The sequence below is a fragment of the Bos taurus genome, chromosome 14 (assembly GCF_002263795.3).
Source record: "Bos taurus isolate L1 Dominette 01449 registration number 42190680 breed Hereford chromosome 14, ARS-UCD2.0, whole genome shotgun sequence".
Classification (NCBI taxonomy): domain Eukaryota; kingdom Metazoa; phylum Chordata; class Mammalia; order Artiodactyla; family Bovidae; genus Bos; species Bos taurus.
In genome coordinates this window covers 8,553,562-8,579,189 of record NC_037341.1, presented here as the reverse complement: position 1 = coordinate 8,579,189, position 25,628 = coordinate 8,553,562, and the positions used below count along the sequence as shown (strand labels likewise).

Here is a 25,628-nt window from a genome sequence, read left to right as displayed (position 1 = left end):
TACCTTGCACAGGCAGAAATGATTAAGCATGCAGCAAGCAGAATTGCTTGAAAGGAGACCTCTCGTAACAAACTGGTTTCTAACAGGAAAAATAAAAAATAAATGAATTAGAAATCATTGTTGATTAAGTAGTCTTGGAACAACAAAATCATACTAAAACTTTTTTTTGATACACCAAAAAAAAAAAATGTTTTTAAATGTGTGTCAGTTCAAGTAATTTGTCCTAAGTAATATGATTAAGAGCTTCCCTGGTGCTCAGCAGAAAAGAATCTGCGTACAATGTGGGAGCTGTAGGAGATGTAGGTTTGAACCCTGGTTCAGGAAGATCCCCTGGAGAAGGTCATGGCAACCCACTCCAATATTCTTGCCTGGAAAATCCCATGGACAGAGGAGCCTGGCGGGCTGCAGTCCACAGGGTCACAAAGAGTTGGACACCATTGAAGTGACATGGCACGGCATGGCAATAAGATCAAATTATCAAATGCTGTCTAGGGCCTTTCATTAGAAATTTTCTGAAAATTATCAGTTTTTCCCTAACACTTAAAACATAAGCGATTGTACTACATAGACAGTTTGGAGCTTGCCTTTTACCTCAATGTTGGCAAAAGGCTTTGTAGACTTGATGCTAATGTCAGAAATCTAACTGGGATGATGATTATAATATTAAAGTCTAAATTTTGTAGAGTGCCTTATAACTCACAAAGAGGTTTCATACATCAGTTCATTTCATCACCATGACCAGACTGGGAGGCAGGAACCATGATCACAGTTCTGCAAATGAGAAGACCAAATTTCAAGTGATGAAATTCAACCAAGGTCACGGAGCTATGTGCTGCCAGAGCCAAGATTGAAAAACCACGTCCAGCCAGAACATCATGTTTTGTCCGAAATAGGGTGGGTAAAAGAATGGCAACTTGGCATACTGGGAGTCTCTAAAGGGCTAAACAAGAGAATAAATAGTCTGAACTATTTGTCCTTGCAAAACTCTTTGCTGTCTTAAAATACTTCAGCGCTACTGAGCCATGGTGGAAATGACTGCAAATCATCCAGCAGTTATAAAAAGGAAGAGTTAAACCAATTGTGACTCTGAGTCTTATTTTAACCGCCTAAAAGGAATCGGAGCTGCTTTAAGGATGACCACGTAAAGATCTAAAGGAAAATAGAACAGATCTCAGCTTCATTTTTGCCAAATGCTTCCAAAGCTCAATTTTGCAAGTTGTTTAAAACTTGTAAGGACTTTGAGCTCTGCATGTATTTATTTTTGCTATTTACGTTCTGAATTGAGATTGAGTCAGCTAACAAGAACCTGCTTAGTCCATAATATGGGTGAAACATTGAAGATGGGCAAATGCAAAATATAGCAGTTGTGAATGACATCACTGCACATATACAGTATTTCATATTAATATATACAGAGATTTAAATAAGTTATTGTGGGTTCAATCAAACACTTAACCATCTTTTAAAGTGTTTCTATTCTTAGCCTCCTCTGATTTCATGTGGAATTTGAAACATATTTTCTCCCAGAAATAAGTGTAGGTTGACAAACTGCAAAGATCCCTAGACTTGAATACTGAAGGAAGACTGGGTTTAAACTCAAGTTCTGTAAAGACATGCGTTGTGATTGTGGACAAGGTGGTCATTGCTTCATTCCATCAGTAGCCATTCACTTAGCATGAATTTTGGCTTGGCTCAAGTGTAAACTCCTTCAGGAAGTCTTGGATGTCTTCACCTCCCCCTTGGCCCTTAGCTGCTCTGTCTTTGAAATCCCATTATACCTCATGCATGTCTCCATCAACAAACTTTCCACACTGAATTAAAATTGTTGTTTTATTTCTCTATGTTTCCCATCAGACTATTGACAATAGCTGGCATCTATTTGCTGTTCTTCAGCAGCAGTGCCCATATTTTCCTTGAGAAGTCCCCTCTCCCTTCCTCCTAGTGTGTGGTTCCAGTGAACAGACTGATTTCCCTCCCAGCCTTTGATGCGCTCCAATCCACTTGGAGCTTCACATGCATGCATGTGTGCTATGTCACTCCAGTCATGTCCGACTCTTTGCAGCCCTATGGACCATAGATAGGCCTGCCAGGCTCCTCTGTCTACGGGATTCTCCAGGCAAGAATACTGGAGTGGGTTGCCATGCCCTCCTCCAGGGGATCTTCCCAACCCACGGATCTAATCCACATCTCTTACATCTCCTGCACTGGCAGGCAGGTTTTTTACCACTAGCATCACCTGGCAATCCCCTGGATCTTCATATACTTAGTGACAAAGGGATAGGTTTTGTTGTGTAATTGGGACCCTTCCAGAACCAAGGTAGCCAGCCCTCTTGTCCTAAGTCTAGAGTTTGTTTCTGCTGACTTTGACTGGGGGAAGTTGCAGGCACAGAGCCAGCAGAACTACCATGGAGTAATAAAGAGCATTTCAAAAAATAAAGTGGACAGAGGAAAAGAGACTTGAAGAGACTGACAGAGACCTGGAATCTTTGCCTGGAATGTTTATTAATATGAACCAATACATTCAATGACTGATCAATCCATTTTGAGTTGGGTTCTCCTCTGCTGGAACTCAAAAAAACCCTGACTGATAAAATGATGCCAGGCACACTTATACCTTTAGCATATGGATCAGTACCTCAAACAATCTGCACACTCAAAACCTACATGAAGGAGATAAAACAGCATCATCTCCATCAGATGGAGACCTCATCCCCTCAGGGCTTTATAGCCAAGTGAAGCAAAGGAAGATGGCCCCAAGAGAGAGATACATGGTGCCGGGTGCTACAGCATCTTGGGGAAACCAAGTGCTACCTCCACCCACCAGCATGGGGCAGAGAAGGCCCCACAGAGGCAGTCTCCTCTAACAGGACCTTAAAGGAAGAGTAGGGGTCTTCCAGGCATATAGCCCGTGGGAGACATTCCAGACACAACAAAGAACTCGTGCAAAGGCTGACTTGGCCTACCGGAACTTGAGTATTCTATTCTGTAAAATGAAGACAGCTCATTTAACTGGCCCACCACTGTCTTGGAGCCCCTGTTCTGTGCCAGGCACTACATGGGCAGTTGGGATTCTACAGATGCCTGAGGTATGGTCACCATCATCCTGAAAGAGCTGACGGCCTGATGGAGGAGATACAAAAGTAAACATTCAAGAACAGTACAAGAAATGGGCAAGAGAGAGGGGAGTCCTGAGAGCTGGAGGAATACAAAAAGGGGTCACTGAAGATCTCTTCCCCAGAAAACAGGGTGGACTCCTTGGAGGAGGTGGGACATGAAACTGTCAGCTGGAAACTGTTTAAACAATAAACAATGCTGTCCCGGTCATCCTGACCCCTGGAAAGGGAATTTAAAAAATCCTCAAGACCTATCTAATAGCTGCAATGGGAACAAAATGAAGCAGGGCACGTTGGTCTTTGGGAGTAGAAGTGGTCAGTGAGATAAATATTCAAGATTTGAGGAAGGCGAAGAAAGAGAAGACATTATTTTTTCGTTTCACCTTCCATCTTAGGTAATCGTAACATCACATTTTTGGAGCGCTTAGTACACATGGCACATGATGCTAAGTGCTTGATGAGGATTATTTCAATCATTTATCGATACAGGGTGGGAATTATGAGTATCTCCCTTTACAGATGAAAATGTGACGTTTTGGAGTGTTGGGTAAACTGAAGTGGGAACTGGGCTTTGAAACTTGGCAAGCTGGGGACAAGACAGCACCTTGAGGCAACACTGTGCAAACCTGGTCCACCCGTATTAGCATAGAGATTAAGGGAGATGCTTGCTGAATTTATTTCAGATTTACTACTGACAGCAAGCATCAAGACTTTGGTATCTTTTGACTTTCCTTGCCAGGGGCATATCATGAAAGAATGTTCTTTCTCCTGTTTATTTTCTTCTTCTAGCATATATCAAACACACAGCTAGATATGAAGACGATGATCACGGACAGCTATGTATGAGCACGACTCAGCTTTAGTCACACTTAGCATTTTCCCAAATGTCTTCAGGGTTTTTAAAAAACAAAGAAAACACCGCAAATCCAGTCCTTCTAGTACCTCTGAGATGACTCCTCCAGGTCAGTCACCTCCTCTGTGGATGCATCACCTGGCTGCAGGCTGATGCCAGCTCCTAAGGGGACATTAGTCACTTCCGGGCCCTGAAAGGAGGAATTATGTGGGTGCAGCAAAGGTTTAAAAAAACTCACTTGGATGATCCAACGCCTCTTCCTGGAAACGTTCAGAAGCCGTCCACTGGGACTGAGGAGACAAGTCGTAGGAGTTTTCTCTGGGTCTCTGAGAGGCAACAGGGCCAGAAAAGGAGGCTTTCACAGACTCTGCATTCAGCTTCTGTGACTCCCAGTCATCAGTCAGAGAACAGTCAAAATCACCTCCTGGAAGAGCAGAGGGGTTCAGTGTGTGTGTGTGTGATTTCCATGACTCTAATGATCACAGCAATAGTCTCAAGAAGCACAGAGAATTGGAACTGAATGAGCAGAAACATTTTTTTCTAACCTCTATTTCCATGGAGCATAAAGTGACGAAGGGGAAATGACAGCAGAGAGGAGAGCCGGAGGCAGCCCACGGGTGACTGAGCCCCCCAAGAAGGCGCCAAGCCCGAGACATTTGGGAAGGGGAGCCAGCATTGAGGGGAAGGCCAAAGCTTCACGGGCCTGGGGCAGGCGGATCTGTGGAGTCATTCAGTGCAGAATTATTGTATAACTGCATATGAGACACAGTTCGGGAGGCTGGGCGTCAGAAGTCAGAGTAGACAAGTGCTGTGTGCCATCCATGGCTGGGGAGGGACAGGCACACCGGATCACAGTTAGGAGGCAAAGAGGTCATCACTGCACGGAAACCTGGCAGGAGGTGTCCAGATGGAGCCTGGGAGGGAGTGTCTGAGTGCTTGAGCGGAAATCTGAAGGCCTAGGAGGAGGACTTGCAGAGAGACAGAAGGAAGAGCAAAGGCCAGGAAGAGACAGACAGAGGGCGAGGGGAGGGGGGAGGAGGAGAGGGAGGAGGGGGAGGAGGGGGAGGGGAAGAAAGAAGGGAAAGAAGAAAGAAAGACATCAGTCCCCGCACAGAATATGGTGGGCTCCCAGAAGAACAAGCCGTCCTTTGTGGCCAGACAGGAGCCCCTGAGCGTGGGCAGTCCTGGAAGATGGTTCTGGCTGGATTGTTAGTGCTGTGCTTAGTCACTCAGTCATGTTCAATTCTTTGCAACCCCATGAACTGGAGCCTGCCAGGCTCTTCGGTCCATGGGATTCTCCAGGCAAGAATACTGGAGTGGGAAGCCTATCCCATCTCCAGAGGATCTTCCCAACTCAGGAATCAAACTGGAGTCTCCCGCATTGCAGGCAGATTCTTTATCAGCTGAGTTACTTGGGATTGTTCAATGGGGATCAAAATCATGAAGGGCCTCATGGGTCATGCTCACTCAGGAGCTCAGATTTATCCTGTGGGCAACTTGGAGGATGGGAGTACTGAGAGGTGCTTTGTGTGTTGAGGTGCTCACTCAGCGGTGTGAGTGGTGGAGAGAGTCCCAGCCCTGTTCTAGAAGCTGGGAGTGACTGAGGAGCTCCAAGAACTCTTGGGGCCTTCATATAGCAGTGCTTCTTAACCAGAAGTCATTTCTCTCCCCAGAGGACATCTGACAATGTCTGGAGTCATTTTGGATGGTCACAGCTTCAGCAGGGAAAAAGGGATAGGGTATCACTGGTATCTGAAGGAATAAAGCCCAGGGATGTTGTGATACCATATACACAGGACAGGCCTGGATACTGAACCAATGAACTGATGCTTTTGGACATGGGAATTCCGCCAACCCTGCAGGCTCCTTCCTACCCTCCCGCCCACAACTTGCTGCCTCTTGATAAAGCAGTCTGCAGAAGCATCTTTGCCTGTTGTCACAGAAAAAGGAAATGGTAGGAAGTGAACCATGCCGAGCATCCAATAACGCCCAGACTGCAGAGGAGGTCCTGGACCTTGTTTACTGAGGCACTAATCACAATGGCTAAGATACGGAAAGAACCCATGTTCATCAATAGGCAAATGAATAAAGAAAATCCTGCCATTTGCATCATCACGGATGAACTAGGAGGTTCATCTAAGTGAAATAAGCCAGTCGTAGAAAGACAAATACCACATGATTACACTTATACACGAGGTATCTAAAATAGTCAAAATCAGAGAAGCAGAGAATAAAAGGGTGGCTGCTGGGGGTGAGGGGGCAGGGGGCTAAGGGGAATTGTTCAACAGATATAAGGTTTCAGTGATGCTAGATGAATAAGTTCTAGAGCTCTGCCACACATGTGGCTATAGATATCAATGTGGTATTTTATGTACTTCAAAATGTGTTGAGAAGGTAGATTTTTTTTTCTTAGCACGCGCGCACACACACACACACACACACACACACACAAAAGACCAAAAAAAACCCCACCCAAAACTCTACAAAACTTAGTCACTCAGTCATGTCCGACTCTTTGCAACCCCATGGACTATACTACTCTTACTCTGAATCTTGCAGTATTGGAGGGACGCTGGGCTCTGATATCTTGAGTAAAGATCAGAGACAGCCAATATTGACCTTAAAAACCTCCTGTAAATGTCCAATTGGCACAATCGTATAGAATGTGTGTGGTGTGGCATGTTAGTCACTCAGTCATGTCTGACTCTTTGTGACCCCGTGGACTGTAGTCTTCTAGGCTCCTCAGTCCTTGGGATTCTCCAGGCAACAATACTGGAGTGGGTTGTCAATTCCTTCTCCAGGGGATCTTCCCCACCCAGAGATCAAATTCAGGTCTCCTGCTTTGCAAGCAGATTCTTTACCATCTGAGCCACCAGGGAAGTCTTTATATATTTTATATATATATATATATATATATATATATATATATATATATATATCTCAACTATATCTCCATAAAGCTGTTTTTAAAAAAGAGAGGAAGCTATGTGGTCATATTCACATGGAAGTAAGAAGGAACTGGTACCTTTGTGGCTGATTATGTATTCAAGCATGGCATTGAACTAAGATCTGGGGAGACGTGATGAGGATGTGACAACAGTAAAAATATTCCTGAGCTGTTGCCCAAAGCTACTCTGTTGAACTTACGCTTTGCTGCTGAGAGTTAGATGAGATAAAAATGTATCTCATGTAGAATTCTGGAAATATTGCACAGAAATTTCTAAAAGAAAATTCTAAAAGAAGAGATGGCATTAAAAAGAGAAAAAAAGATAAAAAAATTTTTACAGACAAAAGAGTCTTAACAAAAAATGATCAAGGAATTTTCATCTCTGAAAAGACATGGTTTTCCCCCAATTCACACTTCCCTTCACTGACATTTTTTCCCCCTCTAACCTTAATAATAAATGAAAGGGGCTTTCCTGGGGGGGGCTCAGTAGTGAAGAATCCACCTGTCAATGCAGGAGACGCAGGTTTGATCCCTGACCCGGGACGATCCCACGCTCTGCAGAGCAGCTAAGCCAGTGTGCCTCAACTATTGAGACTGTGCTCTGGAGTCCAGAAGCTGCAACTATGGAGTACACATGCCATAGCTGCTGAAGCCCTCATACTCTAGAGCCCGTGCTCCGAAACAAGACAAGTCACCACAGTGAGAAGCCCACGCACTGCCGCTAGGGTAGCCCCCAGCTTGCTGCAACTAGAGGAGAGCCCATGGGCAGCAACAAAGACACAGCACAGCCAAAATTAAATAGAAAACATGTTAAAAATAATAAATGAAAGAATCATCATGCAGTAAGTAAGTGAAAGTCGCTCAGCCACGTCTGATTCTGTGGGACCCTATGAATTGTAGCCCAGTAGGCTCCTCTGTCCATGGGATTCTCCAGGCAAGAATACTGGAGTGGGTTGCCATTTTTTCCCCAGAGGATCTTCCCAACCCAGGGATCAAACCTGAGTCTCCTGCACTGTAGGCAGATTCTTCACCATCTGAGTTATGAAGGAAGCCCTGCATAATCCAGAGAACGTATCAATAAATAATTCTTTGGGATTATATTTGAAGATATTAATTTTATTCTGTTTCTCTTGGTTTATTTAAATTGTGTGGTTGGCTTCTGATTTCTTTTTTTTTTGGCTTCTGTTTTACAAGGATGAATCTAATTCTTCCAAGCAAGTTCCCTATCCTTACATACAAAATAGGCATTATCATTTGCTATAGAGGGAAACGCAAAGCCATGTACAGATGTTGCCATCAAAGACATTTATGGAGAAGGCACTAGATTAAGAGAAAACTGTAGACCTCAGACGGGGGTGCCTTGTCTGAGGTCATCGTATCTTTCTTTCTTTGGACTGGCAGAAACAGAGCTGGAAGCCCTGATGAGTCCTCCCTGTCTAGATCCTGGATCCTCTATCAGTATGACTCATGGACTCTGAGGATGCAGTCCAAATTGCAGCATTGGATCTGGGCAGCCACGAAACATCAGAGCTAGAAGATGAATTGCAGCTAATGAGGAAAGGTGTCTGGATGCAGCTGTGGAAGGGGTGAGCTGAGGATAAACAAAATAGGCAACAACACCAACACCACAAAAAAAGCCCATTTTAGCCTGAAAAATTAAGGAAAAGAAAATCAGAGGAAGTAAGTTTTGATTGCATCCATTTCCCAGAGAGAAAACGGCAGAACAATTTAATTTTGAATTCTTCTCTCGAGTCTTCTAACTCGGCGATGTTTCCAGAGAAAAAGGATTTGCTGATAAAAGTCAGGGGGCTTTGGGTAAATCTGGAAAACAAGAAGTCTGGGGAAGATTTGATTACAGTTGACAGCAGAGATGAGCGCTTTCAAAGCCCCATGTGTACCCGGGTTGACTAATTACTGATTGGGGGTGGGGGTACTTGATTTTGTTATATTTAGAAGACATTCTGAAACCATGAGAGTTTTAACAAGATACCTCATGCACGTGCAGCACTGCTGCGGTCCAATTGCTTTCGGATTGTTTGGACATATTTTGAAGAGGCAGCAATGGGAAAAACAACATGTGAATTTCCAAATATGTGAAACTCTGCCTTTAGAGTGGCGATTCCCAAACTTTAAACATCCACGGATAGTTCACCCGATTTTTGCCACCTCCCAGGGCCTTCTTACAGAGAAGGCGATGGCACCCCACTCCGGTACTCTTGCCTGGAAAATCCCATGGACGGAGGAGCCTGGTAGGCTGCAGTCCATGGGGTCGCTAAGAGTCGGACCTGACTGAGCGACTTCACTTTCACTTTTCACTTTCCTGCATTGGAGAAGGAAATGGCAACCCACTCCAGTGTTCTTGCCTGGAGAATCCCAGGGACGGGGGAGCCTGGTGGGCTGCCATCTGTGGGGTCGCACAGAGTTGGACACGACTGAAGCGACTTAGCAGCAGCAGCAGCAGCAGCAGCAGAGCCTTCTTAACTCCTAGCCACTTCAAATTTTCTTAGACTGTTTCACCTTAGTCTTTTACTTTAAAGGAAACTTTATATCACTCATTTAAATGCCCTAAAGAAAAAGTAAATGTAAGAACAAGTACAATGAACATGAGACCTTATTTAATTTGCACTAAATACTTTTGTAGGGGAAAGCTCTGAGCCTGTTCTTTGTTAAAAGAGAGTAATGTAACTCCCAGTGGTTCGGGCTCTGTGCTCCCACTGCTGTGCAGCAGAGTTAATCAGCTATGTGTATACATATATTCCTTTTCTCTGAGTGATAAGAAAGCCTTCTTCAGTGATCAATGCAAAGAAATAGAGGAAAACAACAGAATGGGAAAGACTTGAGATCTCTTCAAGAAAATTAGAGATACCAAGGGAACATTTCATGCAAAGATGGGTTCAATAAAGGACAGAAATGGTATGGACCTAACAGAAGCAGAAGATATTAAGAAGAGGTGGCAAGAATACACAGAGGAACTATACAAAAAAGATCTTCACGACCCAGATAATCACGATGGTGTAATCACTCACCTAGAGCCAGACATCCTGGAATGTGAAGTCAAGTGGGCCTTAGAAAGCATCACTACGAACAAAGCTAGTGGAGGTGATGGAATTCCGGTTGAGGTATTTCAAATCCTGAAAGATGATGCTGTGAGAGTGCTGCACTCAATATGCCAGCAAATTTGGAAAACTCAGCAGTGGCTACAGGACTGCAAAGGTCAGTTTTCATTCCAATCCCAAAGAACGGCAATGTCAAAGAATGCTCAAACTACCGCACAATTGCACTCATCTCACACGCTAGTAAAGTAATGCTCAAAATTCTCCAAGCCAGGCTTCAGCAATACGTGAACCGTGAACGTCCAGATGTTCAAGCTGGTTTTAGAAAAGGCAGAGGAACCAGAAATCAAATTGCCAACATCCGCTGGATCATAGAAAAAGCAAGAGAGTTCCAGAAAAACATCTATTTCTGCTTGGTTGACTATGCCAAAGCCTTTGACTGTGTGGATCACAATAAACTGTGGAAAATTCTGAAAGAGATGGGAATACCAGACCACCTGACCTGCCTCTTGAGAAACCTATATGCAGGTCAGGAAGCAACAGTTAGAACTGGACATGGAACAACAGACTGGTTCCAAATAGGAAAAGGAGTATGTCAAGGCTGTATACTGTCATCCTGCTTATTTAACTTGTATGCAGAGTACATCATGAGAAACACTGGGCTGGAAGAAGCACAAGCTAGAATCAAGATTGCCAGGAGAAATATCAATAACCTCAGATATGCAGATGACACCACCATTATGGCAGAAAGTGAAGAGGAACTAAAAAGCCTCTTGATGAAAGTGAAAGACAGTGAAAAAGTTGGCTTAAAGCTCAACGTTCAGAAAACTAAGATCATGGCATCTGGTCCCATCACTTCATGGGAAATAGTTGGGGAAACAGTGGAAACAGTGTCAGACTGTATTTTTTGGGGACTCCAAAATCACTGCAGATGGTGACTGAAGCCATGAAATTAAAAGATGCTTACTCCTTGGAAGGAAAGTTACGTCCAACCTAGACAGCATTTTCAAAAGCAGAAACATTACTTTGCCAACAAAGGTCCGCCTAGTCAAGGCTATGGTTTTTCCTGTGGTCATGTATGAATGTGAGAGTTGGACTATGAAGAAAGCTTAGCGCCTAAGAATTGATGCTTTTGAACTGTGGTGTTGGAGAAGACTCCTGAGAGTCCCTTGGACTGCAAGGAGGTCCAACCAGTCCATCGTAAAGGAGATCAGCCCTGTTCTTTGGAACAGGGTGTTCTTTGGAAGGAATGATGCTAACGCTGAAACTCCATACTTTGGCCACCTCATGCAAAGAGTTGACTCATTGGAAAAGACCCTGATGCTGGGAGGGATTGGGGGCAGGAGGAGAAGGGGACGACAGAGGATGAGATGGCTGGATGGCATTACCTACTTCATGGACCTGAGTTTGAGTGAACTCTGGGAGTTGATGATGGACAGGGAGGCCTGGTGTGCTGCGATTCATGGGGTCGCAAAGAGTCGGACATGACCAAGTGACTGAACTGAGCTGAACTGAGCCTTCCTCTCACCTTCCCACTGCCCCCATCTAGATCATCACAGGGCAGCGAGCTGAGCCCCTTGTGTAACACAGCAGCTTCCTCCTAGCCATTCCCATTTTCTTCAGTCCATTGCCACTCTTTAATATGCTGTGTAAAATGGTTTTTGTCTGTATTCATTTTCTGAACTGGGTCTTCAGAAAATCATTTTAAGTTTATCTTACTTTTCTTTTTCCCTTTTCTGATTAGTGCTTTCTGGGTCCTATCCAAAAAAAAAAATCTGCTTGGTAAAGGTTGTGATGATAGTCTCCTAAGTTTTCTTCAAGAAGATTTATAGACCCTGTTTTTGCAGTTAGGTCTAATATCCACCCCAAATTGGGTTTTGTATATGGTGTGAATTAGTATTAAAAATACTTGTATGTGTATATAAGTACACATACAAGTACATTTATTATATTTCTTGATTAAATAAAAATATATAACCATAAAAAAGATGTGCTTTGAGTTCCTATCACTATATTTATATATGTATCTACACATACATATTTAGATATATTAATATCATATAATGTGTACTATATAATATGTATACCCACTCCAGTGTTCTTGCCTGGAGAATCCCAGGGACGGGGGAGCCTGATGGGCTGCCGTCTATGGGGTCACACAGAGTCGGACACGACTGAAGTGACTTAGCAGCAGCAGCAGCATATAATATGTATATATTATATATCTAATTATGCATATAGCATAAATTTCGATAGGAGTATGTATATGTGTTACACTATGTATACATATCGGAGAAGGCGATGGCACCCCACTCCAGTACTCTTGCCTGGAAAATCCCATGGGCGGAGGAGCCTGGTAGGCTGCAGTCCATGGGGTCACTAAGAGTCGGACACGACTGAGCGACTTCACTTTCACTTTTCACTTTCCTGCATTGGAGAAGGAAATGGCAACCCACTCCAGTGTTCTTGCCTGGAGAATCCCAGGGACAGGGGAGCCTGGTGGGCTGCCGTCTGTGGGGTCTTACAGAGTTGGACACGACTGAAGCGACTTAGCAGCAGCAGCAGCAGCATGTATACATATCTTATTTTTAAAATGAGGAAATTGAGACTTAGCAAAGTTAAGTAACTATCACAGTGTGCCCAAACTAGGACTTGAATTCTGATTCCAGTAACCTTTGTCTATCCATGTCCTGTACAGAAAAGATCCATTGGAGACATGCAGATATGTTCCAGGTATTATTGGCTTAATAATTTGCATATTTAAATTAGGTTATTTTGCATGAGATGCAGATAAATACATTTGGATCACATGAGTAGTGTGGAGAGGACTTTAGGTGATTATTTAAAAGTTGCTACTGCCCATTTGGAAATGCTACCTCACCATGGAAAAAAGAGGTTCAACTCACCATTTTCTTTGCAGTGGTTTGTTTCCAGCCTCCTGACCCCCTCCAACCAGACATCCTCACTGGGGGAGGAGTCAACATCATCAAAGATACTTCCACGCAGCCAGGATTCAGAGGCACTGAGGTTGAAGAGAGAAGAAAAAGAACGGCGGATTCTCCTTTTCTTTCTAAATATTCTGGAGAGAAATGAAAGTAGTAAGGTGAATAACAAGTAGCAGTCAACTCACGGGCAAAGCAGAGAATTCAGTGAAAGCAGACACATGGGACCCGTGTCTGTCGCCCAGGTCCATGAAGCGCATTTCTTTTTTTTCCTCTATTAATTCCAGAGAAGTTTCTTAGATTCCTGTATGTGCCAGGCGTTTGCATCAATGTCAAGGATATTGAGATAAAAGACAAAACCTTGGGTCGAAAGACAAAAGTAATGCAGATATAGTGAACACTTTCATTGACCTCATCCTGTGTTTGGTGTCTTTCTTAGTGATTTATGCCCAGTAACTCACATTATCCTTGGAACAGCCTCACAGGTAGGTACTACTGCTACCCCATATCTCAGATCAGGAAACTGAGGCACAAAGAAGTTAAATAACTTGTCTGAAGTCTTACAGCTAGTAGCTGACACAGCTGGGATGCACACGCAGGCAGTCTGGCTCCATCGTTTCTGCCCTTGGTGAGTGCTGTGTGCACGTGTGTTCTGGCAGTGTCAACTAGGGCTGCTTTGAGAGCACCAGGAGAGGTATTGCTAATCTGGAGACAAGGAAGGCTTTCTGGGGTAAACAAACAAACAGTCTCATATTGAGTCATGCTAGGAACTGAGGCAGGAAAGGTAAAAAGAGGGCCAATGATAACCTTGACTATTACGTGAAGGAGTTAGAATTTAACATAAAGGGCTCTGAAGTATGGCAAGGACAAGCAGATGGTGGTGACCTGATTGGGTTTGCATTTCCAAAGATTTTGGTTCTCCATGTGTCCCCACTCCCCACAATCCAACAATCCATCCTCTACCTTATAAGCAGTGTTATCTTGCTAAGGATGAATCTGACAGTTTGTCAAGGGCTCCTGTCAATCTACAGAATAAAGCCCAGATTCCTCAGGCTGGAACGTAACCCCCTCCATCCAGCCCTGCTTCTGGGTTTAGTCTCCTCTCGTGGAGAGCAGTCTTTCCACCGTAAACTGTGTTTCTTCCAAACGACTTGCCATTCCTCACACTGTATCAGGGTCTCTTAGGCCTCCATACCTGTACCCTCTCTCAGGTAGTCCTCTTTTCTACATCCCTCTTAATTAACATCCAATCAACCATCTTCATCTCAAGGAAGCTCGTTTTAATCTATCCCGCCAAAGAAAATGGGCCTCTCTTCCTTCTCTACTCCGCTACCCTCCATCCAGGCTTCTATCCCAGCACTTCTATTGCTTCATTACTTTTAAAAAAAAACTAGTTCATTCTTTTAATTGATTTTTTAATTTTTGGTTGTGCGGGGTCTTCATTGCTGTGCGGGCTTTTCTCTAGTTGCTGTGCAAGGGCTTCTCATGGCGGTGGGTTCTCTTGTTTCAGAGCATGGCCTTTAGGGCCCGTAGGCTCAGGAGTTGCAGCTCCCAGGCTCTAAAGCACAGGCTTAATAGTTGTGGCACCTGAACTTAGTTGCATGTGGAATCTCCCGGGATCAGATATCAAACCCATGTCTCCTGCATTGGCAGGCTGATGCTTTACCACTGAGCCACCAGGGAAGCCCATCTTCATTACTTTAAACACCAGCCCCCCCCAAAAAAGGTGTTTTTTTTTTTTTATCACACGTTACAGCATGCAAGATCTTAGTTCCCTGGCCAGAGATCAAACCTGCACCCTCTGCCATGGAAGCGGGGAGTCTTAACCACTGGACCATCAGGGACATCCCAGTTCATAACTTTTGTTCGTTTTCATGAGTCAGCCACCCCTGCTTCTTATGAGCCCGTGTACTTCCATGATGTGGAGCAGAAATAGGCTGCTTATACACAATGTTCAATGAACCAGTGAATGAATAATTGACAGATGGGTTGGAATGCAGATCCTTTGACCTAACCTCCTCTACTTACCTGACTAAGTTCTCCTTGTAGAGAACCCTGGTCTGGGAGGGGCTCAGGGTTATGTTTCCATCTTCATCGCAGAGAAAACTGTCTTCTGTCCAGACGTAGTAGCCGTTGGTGAGAAGTCTGGGACTTCGTCGACAGGTGAACGGGGAGTCCGTCAGGGGATCTCCGGAGTGGCCCTCAAAGGGACTGTCACCATTGAGGAAATCACAGACAGAGCTACAGGGGGACGATTAAGCCCTTTCAGCCTGTATCCGGTTCATCCAGCCACACACAAACCACACATGTAGTCACCATGAAGGAAAACCACCTCTTTGCCTTCCTGATGACCAACTACTTCTGCACTTCTGATGGTGTCTCTTTTAATCTTCTGAGCTTCATCTCTTCACCTGTGAGACCACTGAACTACAGCACGTTTAGTGCTTCTTCCTGTTTTAAACACTTTGATGAAAACTTAGGGTGAATTGGTTTCTTTGAGATATGATGCCCCCTCCACCCCGTCCTTGACATGGTCCATTTTCTTGGATGTAAGAAATTGCAAAACAGCCTACCTGGGATGCTGGAAGCTCCAAGCATCTTTCACTCCCCACCCTTTCTTTGAAGAGCCCTCCAACTGCTACATCCTTACTCTTGTCACTGTAGTAGGGAAATTGCAACTACACAGACCAGACACTAATGAGTTATAGGAGAACATGCAGTCAAAGAGATCTTTTGGGGGATTTCTCTGTGGTCCAGTGGTTAAGAATCTGCTTTGCAAAAGAGAAAAAAAAAAATCTGCCTTGTGAGGCAAGGGGTATGGGTTCCATCCCTGGTTGGGGAACTAAGATCCCACATGCTACACAGAGCAACTAAGCGTGTGTGCTGCAATAGAGAGTCTGACCACCACAAGGAAAGATCTGGCAGCTGCGACTAAGACCTGATGCAGCCAAATAAATACACAAATATTTTTTAAAGAGTTTTTTGTGTTTTTTTTTTTTTTTTTGGCTTTTGCCAATTTCCCTCAGATCAGCTGCATACGTGATCACACAGTTACCTTCCCTGATCTGCTATCCAGGGAAGTCCTCTACTTGGTCAGGCTCATCTGTAATTGCCTTAGGTTTGAAAAACAATCACATGCCTATATGGTTGAAATGCAACCTTGTGCCTCACCCTTTACTGAAATTCTGAAAAAAATTTTAAGTTTAAAGCTTATTTATGTTATATGTAAGATAGATAACCAAAAATCTGTGTACTATAGTACACAGATAGTGTACTGTGTAATATACTGAGCAATATATATATTGTAATAACCTCTAAGGGAAAAAATCTGAAAAAGAATATATATATATTCTGAATATTCACTCTGAATATACACATATCTATATATTCAAAATATATATAACTCAATCACTTTCTTGTACATCTGAAATTATCACAACATTGTAAATCAACTATACGTCAATAAAAAAATTTAAAAACTTAGAAAAATAACTGGTGCCATCAAAGAAAAAAGACTACTCACACTTACATGCACTAAAGTTAGCAAAACACTATTTTAAATGGATGTTATTTATGGAAAACTTACTATGAGCTTGGCCCCTACTTCACACTTTATCTGCTTTTCACAAACCTCCCTAAAAGTTAAAGATTGGTATCTTCATAGTACAGCAGGAAAAAAAAAAAGAGAGAGAGAGAGAGAGATGGAGAATGGTAAATATATCAGGTATTTGACACATCTAGTAAGTGTCAGAGTTAAGATTTTGAATCTGGGTTTATCTGATTCTAAGGCACGTGCTCTTTCCATAAGAGCTGCTTGTTCCTCTGGCTGATTCATTTGATTGTAGCAGGAGGCCCGAAATTTATAAGAGGGGGCGGGTTCTAATATCACTGCATGATTCCTTCATACTACTGGCATGATTCACAAAATGTTAAAGGAAACATCAACTGATGCCTGTGTAAGGAATAAAAGACAGAGAGACCAGGGAAAAAAGAAAAGCAAAGGAAGGAAAAGATAGAGACTTCTTTGCAGAACTTGAACAAAATGGCAGATTCAGCATGTCTTCATGGAACATGAGATTTGGCTGGCTTGTGCTTTGGTATAGACTCTCATGGCTCTTATAAAATAAGGCAGTAAAAGTATATTTAAGAGAATATCAATTTAAGAGAAAAAGTAACAATACATCAGTATTTGGTATGCACCAAACAAGAGCAATTCACATTTGCCCACACACTCCTCTCCCTTCCAATCTCCATTGTTAGGTTAGGCAAGTTTTCAGTTCATATGTGCATGAGACTGGAAATATATTTCCATATCAAAATTGGATGAAAGCTAAAACCAGTATATATATATATTGGTTGCACCACACGGTTTGTGGAATCTTAGTTCCCTGACCAGGGATTGAACCCAAGGCCATGGCAGTGAGAGCACAGTGTCCTAACCACTAAACTGAGAGGGAATTTCCAGTATTTTAAAGTATTTATTTGTTTACTTATTTATTTGGCTGTGCCAAGTCTTAGTTGCCATATGCAGGATCTTTCAGCTGTGGCATATGGTATCTACTTCCCCTACCAAGGATGTAACCCGGGCCCCCTGCATTGGGAGCACAGAGTCTTAGCTACTGGATCACCAAGTCAAGAATACAACAAAATAATGCATACAGAAAAAAAAATCTGACTGATGTTTCACAAGAGAAGTCCCCTAGAATACCTTGGGAGAATGCATGGGGGAGACGGCTCTACAGCATACTCTTTCTCCGACTGGGAAGAATCTGCATAAGCAAATGAGAGAGAAATACAAATTTATCACACTGCATCAACATGCATGATTGCACACAGTGGAGGGTGTGACTAGCTGATGTCCCAGCCTCGGCAGATTTCAACAGGTGCAACCCTCCAGTGACTCATGACTAACATAACTCATTCTCAGGACTCTACGGGAGCAAGACCTAATCCAGGGGTTTCTATATTCTGTCTCATCTCTCCTTCAACACTCCTTGAGAGACTCCTTAGTTTGGACGAGGCAGTAATAAACCAGGCTTCCCTTGTGACTCAGCGGTAAAGAATCCACCTGCCAATGCAGGAAACTCAGGGTTCAGTCCCTGGGTTGAGAAGATTCCCTGGAGAAGGAAATGATAACCCACTCCAGTATTCTTGCCTGGAAAATCTCAGGGACAGAGGAGCCTGGGGGGCTACAGGCCATGAGGTTGCAGAGTCAGACATGACTTACCAACTGAACAACAACAAAAATAATAAACCATTAGCATCAAACTGACCCATGAAAAGGAGGAAGAAAACATCTTGTGGGAAGCTGTCGAAAACCCAAATCAATTACCCAATGTGCTGTTTCGTTTAGCTTACTCATTTGAGGAATTCAATCATCTGCCTAGATTCTCTCTCATTAGTGCATCTGAAGGCACTTCTATTACAAAATAACGAGCAGAAGACATTGTTGGAGGAAAAAATGTCTGTTTTCTAGAAATGATTTTCCAGTGTATGACACCTGTGAATATTCTTAATTTTTTAAAAAGATTGTGCATTTATTCATTCCGGTTTAACCAAAGGGCTGGCAACACATTTCAGTTGGGAAAAGTTGCAGTTGATTAATATTCTAAATGCTATTGCAGCATTTTATATTGTATAGAAATGGTGTGAATACTTGTGATAGACAGCCTCAGTGAAACTTGGTTCCATTACTGATAATTAATATCTAAGACAAAGAAAGGAGCTTAGACTTTCAGACTGAGTTGGCTGATTTGAAGGAGAAAATTGTAGGTGTGTGAAGGAAGGTTAGAAGCAGGGTTTGGGGAAAAAACAAATGACAAGAGGAAGGAAGAAATTTGAAACCACTACCGTTTTAACAACGCCCATATTTTCTGTAAGTAGCTATCAAAATCATTCAGTATTTTTTTTATAGACAAACCGTTTTGCATCTTAATAGTAGCTGATAAACAATCTTTCATGTTTATGAACAGGCATCTAAAAAAGTGATTTTTTTTTTCCTACTAAAAGGAAAAATACCACATTTCTCTCAAGGAAAGAAATGAAGTAAAAATCATTGCCAAAGTGAACGCTGGCATTTAAGAAGCACAAGCTACTGACAGATGGTTAATGGTATGAGTATCAGCAAAATCAAAGCAGGGAAATTGCTAAAAGGAATCTAATCGTTCAAAAGATAATTGCGTAGAGCAGTTCTCTTACATTTACTTGCTACTGGTGTTGACATCAGTTGAGATATTTGGTACATCTTGGGACGGCTGCTTGTTCAAACTTCACAGATTTTCTGCACAAGACATTTAAAAAAAAGGTGGATTATGTATTAAAAATAGAAAGATGATGCCAAAACAGATGGCATCTACTCATTGCACTAGTCAGATTTGTTTACTGAAAGAATACAGAGATAAATGGAAATGAAGGCAGAGTTGAAGGACCACTGAGTTTGTGTCTGCCTCGATGATTTTATATTTCATTTTCCATTGTCTCACTCAGTGCATCTAAATCATCTTTTTCTGTAAATAAAGATAACATTTTATTTGGGAAAGCAAAACTTACAAAGGTTGACTTGTATTCAAAATAAAATAACGAAAATTAATTATTTGGTCAAGAAATCCGAAAAAAAAAAAGATTGGTTTTAGAATTCTCTAAATAGATGTATTTGTATTTTTATCGTCCACCACACTTCAACCTCATTATCAAGTTCAAACAATGCTAGAAGATTGGGGACCGTCTTTTGCCTAACACCTCAAACCACTGACAGGTAGCTACAGAGAGGGCTGGTGGTCTTTATCATTACTATCAGCCTGGACATTTCCAAGTAGCATAAGAAGCATTGCACTAAAAATAGTATATTGCTGGGCAGATTTCAAAACTCACCTTTTATGAACATATAATTTACTTTCTCAGTTACAAATTAAACACATATACAAGTGTGTATATTATGTAAACTTTCATCACTTACCACTCATCGCATGGATCTGCTTTCCACTGATCATTCAATTTTGTATACATTATTATCCTAGCAGCAGAGTAAGGTAAGACAAAATTCTTCTCTGATTCATCATCTCTATTCACATTTTTTTCAAATGTGGTAACTACTAATGGATTGTTTCTGTAGCTGTCACACAATTAAAACAAACCCGAATAATTCTATATATTCAAATTGATTCTTTCAATAAACTAGACACAAAACCTGCCAGATAATATAGATCCTGCCTTATAGGGACCTTAAGAGAAATCAGGAGAACTTTCTGCCATCCCCTGAAAGATCTCTAAATCAAAGCATACGCATAGATTTCAATGGTTTGGAATATAAAATAATACTGTTTGCTCTACAATACTGTACAATGTCACTAGTCCTTTCCATTTTTGTTCAGCCCAAGTTACCCTATGTTAATTTCCCCCAATCATCAAGTTCAATTTTAAGCCAACACGTTGCACAGCAGAAAGTAAGGTCTTACTGCTACATCTTATTAATGGAAATACAACAGGCTACGGTTAGCTAACAGTCAATCAAATCTTAGTAACATTGAAAAAGACTTCCGGTGCAGCTCTAAGACTTTTCAAGAAAACAGACCCTATCTATCAGTTCTACGAAAGCAACTCCTCTGTCCTGTAAAGCAATTTGCCCATGCGTCCGTCCGTCTTCCTTCCAAAGAAAGTTCCCAACCTCTTCTTCTAATTGATAAATGAAAAATAGTTACTGAAATATGATGCTTCCTGTGGTTGAGAGTCAGCAGAGAGATCCAGGACTTAGCAGGTCTTCAGCTGAAAATAATGCCAGCATATCAACAGGTGCAGAAGTCTCTTAAGAAAGAGAAACCCCGTCTTTCCCTCCTCCTAATAGATAGCTGCACACATCTCCCTGTGCAGGCTTTTGCAGGGAACTTTTGTCTTCAGTAGCCACTTGTTCTTTTGGCTGTTTCTGAGAATAGAAGGGCATGTAGTTCTCTGGAAAGCAGCCTACAACTGCTCTTGTTTTCTTTTAAAAACAGCCTGCGTAACCAGAGGCTGAGAGGCACAATGAGGTCACACTTCCTGTGCGACTCACATCAGTGGCGCTCACGCTGAGGAACATGGTGAAGATTAAAGCGGTCTCCTAGACCGGCAGTGGGGGATGAATCAGACCAGCTGGACGCATCACAGGCACACCAGGGATGCTCTTCTGCACCAACTCATCACCCCAGCTGCAAGAAAAAAAGAAAAACTTTCAGAGAAGCAGCACCTCTCACTTATCATCTTCTGGCCATTTTCAGTATGAGTCGTGTGTGGTTGGGAAAACTCCCTGGAGCAGGGCACGGCAACCCACTCCAAGATTCTTGCCTGGAGAATCTCAAGGACAGAGGAGCCTGGTGGGCTACAGCCCATAGGGTTGCAAAGGGTTGGACACAACTGAAGCAACTTAGTATGCATGCATTTAGTGCATTGTAATGCTTTGCCCAAATCGTTATTGGTGACCAGACATTGATGCTATTCAATTCAGAAGACTATCAAATTCCAGAGCTTGATCTTCTGAAAGTGTCTGCAGTGCCAATATGTTTATCCAACAAAGGTTGGACTTTTCAAGAAACTGTGAGTGGCATTTTAAATTTTATATTTAAATGTTTCTGGAGCTGAAAACTCTTCAGCTATTATAAAACTTCTTATGCTATTGTACATGAAAGTGTTAGTCACTCAGTCGTGTCTAACTCTCTGCAACTCCATGGACTGTACCACACCCCCCCACCCCCGCCTCCCAGGCTCCTCTGTCCATGGAATTCTCCAGGCAAGAATACTGGAGTGGGTTGCCATTCCCTTCTCCAGGGGATCTTCCTGGCCCAGGGATGGAACCCAGGTCTCCTGTCCTGCAGGCACATTCTCTACCATTGGAACTACCAGGGAAACACCAGATGCTATTGTAGGGTCTCTACAAAGCCTGCAGTTGTCGGTGATAAAAGAAATAGAACTTCCATCAATACTGAGTTGCATAGGGTAATGGAGAGTCACCCAGACAGACAAATAAACTCTGTCTGCCATACTAGCTGTGCCCCCAGTTTATGACTTAACCTCTGAGTTGTAACTTTCTCATTACGTTTATAAATGTAATAATACGTATGTTACTGGATGGCCTGGAACATTAAATGAGGTTTAAAAAAATGAGACTTAAGTGAGTCCTCAGCTCATATGTCCAAGATGGATTCCTTGTTTGTTTTCTGTAAATCAGCTTCCCTTCTGAGGCACCAGTCACCAGGCTGCACAAAAGTCAATCTCATTCTTTCTTGGGGGTTTCCTTTCCCCTGAGGTTATGCCAAAGGCAGAGTCTTCTGTAGAACACCCCCAGGCAGGAAAAGCTATTAGGAGGCAAGTCCATCTAGTCCGTGGTCAGCAGCTTTCAAAGCTGTCCCCTAAGAATCCTTTGCAAAATCCCCTCCCCTTCAGTGGGGGCCGAGATGAATAATTTGCCTCTTCTAAATAGAACAAGACAAAACTGATGGGTTGCCACTACTGTGCTTGGGTTACAAAAGTTGGAGGCATCTGTCTTACCACTTTGTCTTACACACTTGGATGGAGCAAGCTGTCATGTTGGAGAAGGATCTGAAAGTTGTCTCAAAAGTTGTCCTGAATCCATGAGCCAAGAATGCAGCCAACAACCAGGTCAGTGAGCTTTATAAAAGTGGAATGGTGGTTGCCGGAGACTGGGAGGAGGAGAAAACAGGGGAGTGTTGGTCAAAAGATGCAAAGTTTATGCAAAGATAAATAAGTCCTAGAGATCTACTGAACAGCATAATATCTACAATTAACAATACTACATCGCATACTTAAAAACTTGCTAAGAAGGCAGATCTTATGTTAAGTGACCTATCACAAAACAGATGATAGATTCATAGATAGTAGATAAATAGAGCAGGAGGAAATTTTTGAAGGTGATGGATATATATTTATTGGCATTGATTTTAGTGGTGGTTTCGTGGGTGTATATTTATCTCTAAACTTAGATTGTGTACATTAAATATGTTCAGCTTTTTCTATGTCAATCATGCCTCAGTATGGTTGTAAAGTAATTTTTTTAAAGTAGTTTTAAAAAAAGCTTCTGGAAAATATAAGTTTTCAAAATAGAAATCATTATAAATTCTTTAAGCAATAATGGGCTTTGAAACTACTCAAAAAACACCTGTTCTCATCATTTATGAAAATAATATTCCTTGGAAACCTTTTGGTCACATAACATTTCATAAAACTTGGTCCTAAGTCTGTGTCTCAGAAACTTTAATGTACTGTGAATCACTTGGGGATTTTGTAGAAGTGAGTAGGTCTAAAGTAGCAATAGAGATTCTGTATTTGTAAGCAGTTCCTGGGCTTCCCTGGTGGTTCAGACAGTGAAGAACCTGCCTGCAATGTGGGAGACCTGGGTTTGATCCCTGGGTTGGGAAGATGCCCTGGAGAAGGGCATGGCAACCCACTCCAGTATTCTTGCCTAGAGAATCACCACTGACAAAAGAGCTTCCCAGGCTACTGTTCATGGGGTTGCAAAGAGTCAGACATGACTGAGTGACCAAGCACACACACACACACAACCAGCTCCTGGTGAAAACACTGTAGTTCATACACTGTTTTTTGGTGAGCAGGATGCTAGTGAGTACACTTTGGGAAATGCTAATAGTACTTGGTGCATGTCATGAATTAAATTTAAAATACTATAAGCAATAAATAAACATGCCTGCATGCTTGCTTAACTCCTTCAAGTACTCATGATTTCCCTTCCTACCTAAGCCTCACCCGCCTCTGGATTTCTGTGTCTCATTGAATGGCATCACCTTCCATTCAACTGCTCAGGTCAGGGGACCAGGAGCAGTCAACAGTATTCCCTCTGTAGCCCTTGAATGAGACTCTCCATCTCCACTGTCAGTTCTGGCGCTCCAGAGGCCACCTTCTTTCATCTGGACTTCAGTACCAACTTTCTGTCATCTGCCTCTTCCAAACACATCCCCCAAATCCGGGTCCCCAACCTTTGGGATGTAATGCCTGATGATCTGAGGCTGGAGCTGATGTTATAACAATAGAAATGAAGTGCACAATAAATAGAATGTGCTGGAATCATCTGGAAAACACCCCCCACCCCACTGTTACATGTGGAAAAATTTTCTTCCACAAAACCAGTCCCTGGTGCCAAAAAGGCTGGGGACTGCTGCTCTAAGCCACAGCCAGAATGATCTCTGCAATGTAAATATCTGATTACGTTGTTCCTCTGATTAAATACTTCAGTGGTTTGTCATTACTCCTCTCTCAGATCCAGTTCAAAGTCCCTTCCAGTATCTACAAGGCCCTGGGAGGTCCAGTACTGCCTATTTTCCAGCCTCTCTTTCCCTCACCACACCCCATCTTTCTAGAATTCAATCATGGTGGCTTTTTGTTTTCTCAGGTTCTCCAGCTTAGTTCCCGAGAAGGCAATGGCACCCCACTCCTGTACTCTTGCCTGGAAAATCCCATGGATGGAGGAGCCTGGTAGGCTGCAGTCCATGGGGTCGCTAAGAGTCGGACACGACTGCACGACTTCACTTTCACTTTTCACTTTCATGCATTGGAGAAGGAAATGGCAACCCACTCCAGTGTTCTTGCCTGGAGAATCCCAGGGACGGGGGAGCCTGGTGGGCTGCCATCTCTCGGGTCGAACAGAGCTGGACGCGACTGAAACGACTTAGCAGCAGCAGCAGCTTAGTTCCACCTCAAACTCTTTGAACATGCTATTTCTTTTGCCCCTGGCCATCTCCTTCCCCAGCCACTGTCTCTCCTACTCATCTTTTAGATGCAAATAGTTCTTTCTTCAGAGCAGAGCTATAGCTTTCCAGGTGGCACAGTGGTAAAGAATCCACCTACCAATGCAGGAGACACAAGAGATGCGGTTTGATCCCTGGGCTGGGAATATCACCTGGAGTAGGAAATGGCAACCCACTCCAGTACTCTTGCCTGGAGAATCCCTGTTCAGAAGAGCATGGTGGGTTATAGTCCATGGCGTCTCAAAGAGTTGGACACAGTGGAGCAACTGAGCATACATAGTAAAAGTCAAAGCCCAAATCTTAGTGGCTTGTAGTAATTATCACATATTGTCCCACATAGTGGCTTTATGTGTCAATATGGTTAAACTGACCGTATGTCTCAGAGTTCTTTCTCTGTATGTCCCTAGCTAGGATGGGCCAGAATTGCAATCAGTACAAGAGTTGGAAGGTGGGTATTCAGCAGGATCCATGGTATTCCTTGGAAGGTCCATGTGGCTCAGGCCTCATTGTTGCTCATGCAAAATTTCACAGACCTACCTACTGGCTCACTGCATGCACTGGACCCATAGCTCTGATCCCTGACGGATGGTTTCCTTCAGCTTCCCAAATCCTGGTCCAGGAGTGAGAGTGGCTCTATAGCAGGGCAATCATGGCAATAAAGTTAGAGGCTTAGAGATGGGAAGAGGCCAACGTGGGTTTCAGTGATAGATGGAGTTATGTTCCAGCTGGTTCTCCAGGGATTCCAGTGGTCCCCACTCACCCTACTTCCTGGCAACTATTTGATCCTGACCAATCTTCTTATAACTTCTGGTTCAGCATCCCTGCAACAAAAAAAATAAACTGAAACTTTTTTACTAGTGTCTGAAATTGTTCCCTTCTCCCTCAAAAACCTAACGCAAAGAAACTGTATAAACAGAGCATGTATACCTAACATAATCTCAGATTGTCTGGACCACACTCTTGGTTCACAACC

At 42.9% G+C, this 25,628-nt stretch overlaps 1 protein-coding gene across 8 annotated transcripts in view; it reads right to left on the bottom strand.

Annotated features, from left to right (window-relative positions):
• The window catches only part of TMEM71 (transmembrane protein 71), a 29,727-nt gene extending 8,958 nt beyond the window's left edge, over positions 1-20,769 (bottom strand). For 7 of the 8 annotated variants that reach the window (XR_001501812.3, XM_005215338.5, XM_010811938.4 and 4 more), the window contains exons 1-7: positions 20,606-20,769; positions 19,107-19,188; positions 17,617-17,677; positions 14,937-15,149; positions 12,873-13,045; positions 4,205-4,390; positions 4-79 (exon numbers count right to left, since the gene is read on the bottom strand). Coding sequence is in view for 7 of the 8 variants with exons in the window: in XM_005215338.5 (XP_005215395.1) it covers positions 4-79; positions 4,205-4,390; positions 12,873-13,045; positions 14,937-15,149; positions 17,617-17,677; positions 19,107-19,152 (755 nt within the window). In the remaining variant the exon portion in view is untranslated. The other variant, XM_010811940.3, reaches the window with a different exon arrangement.
• Positions 20,770-25,628: the final 4,859 nt, after the last annotated feature.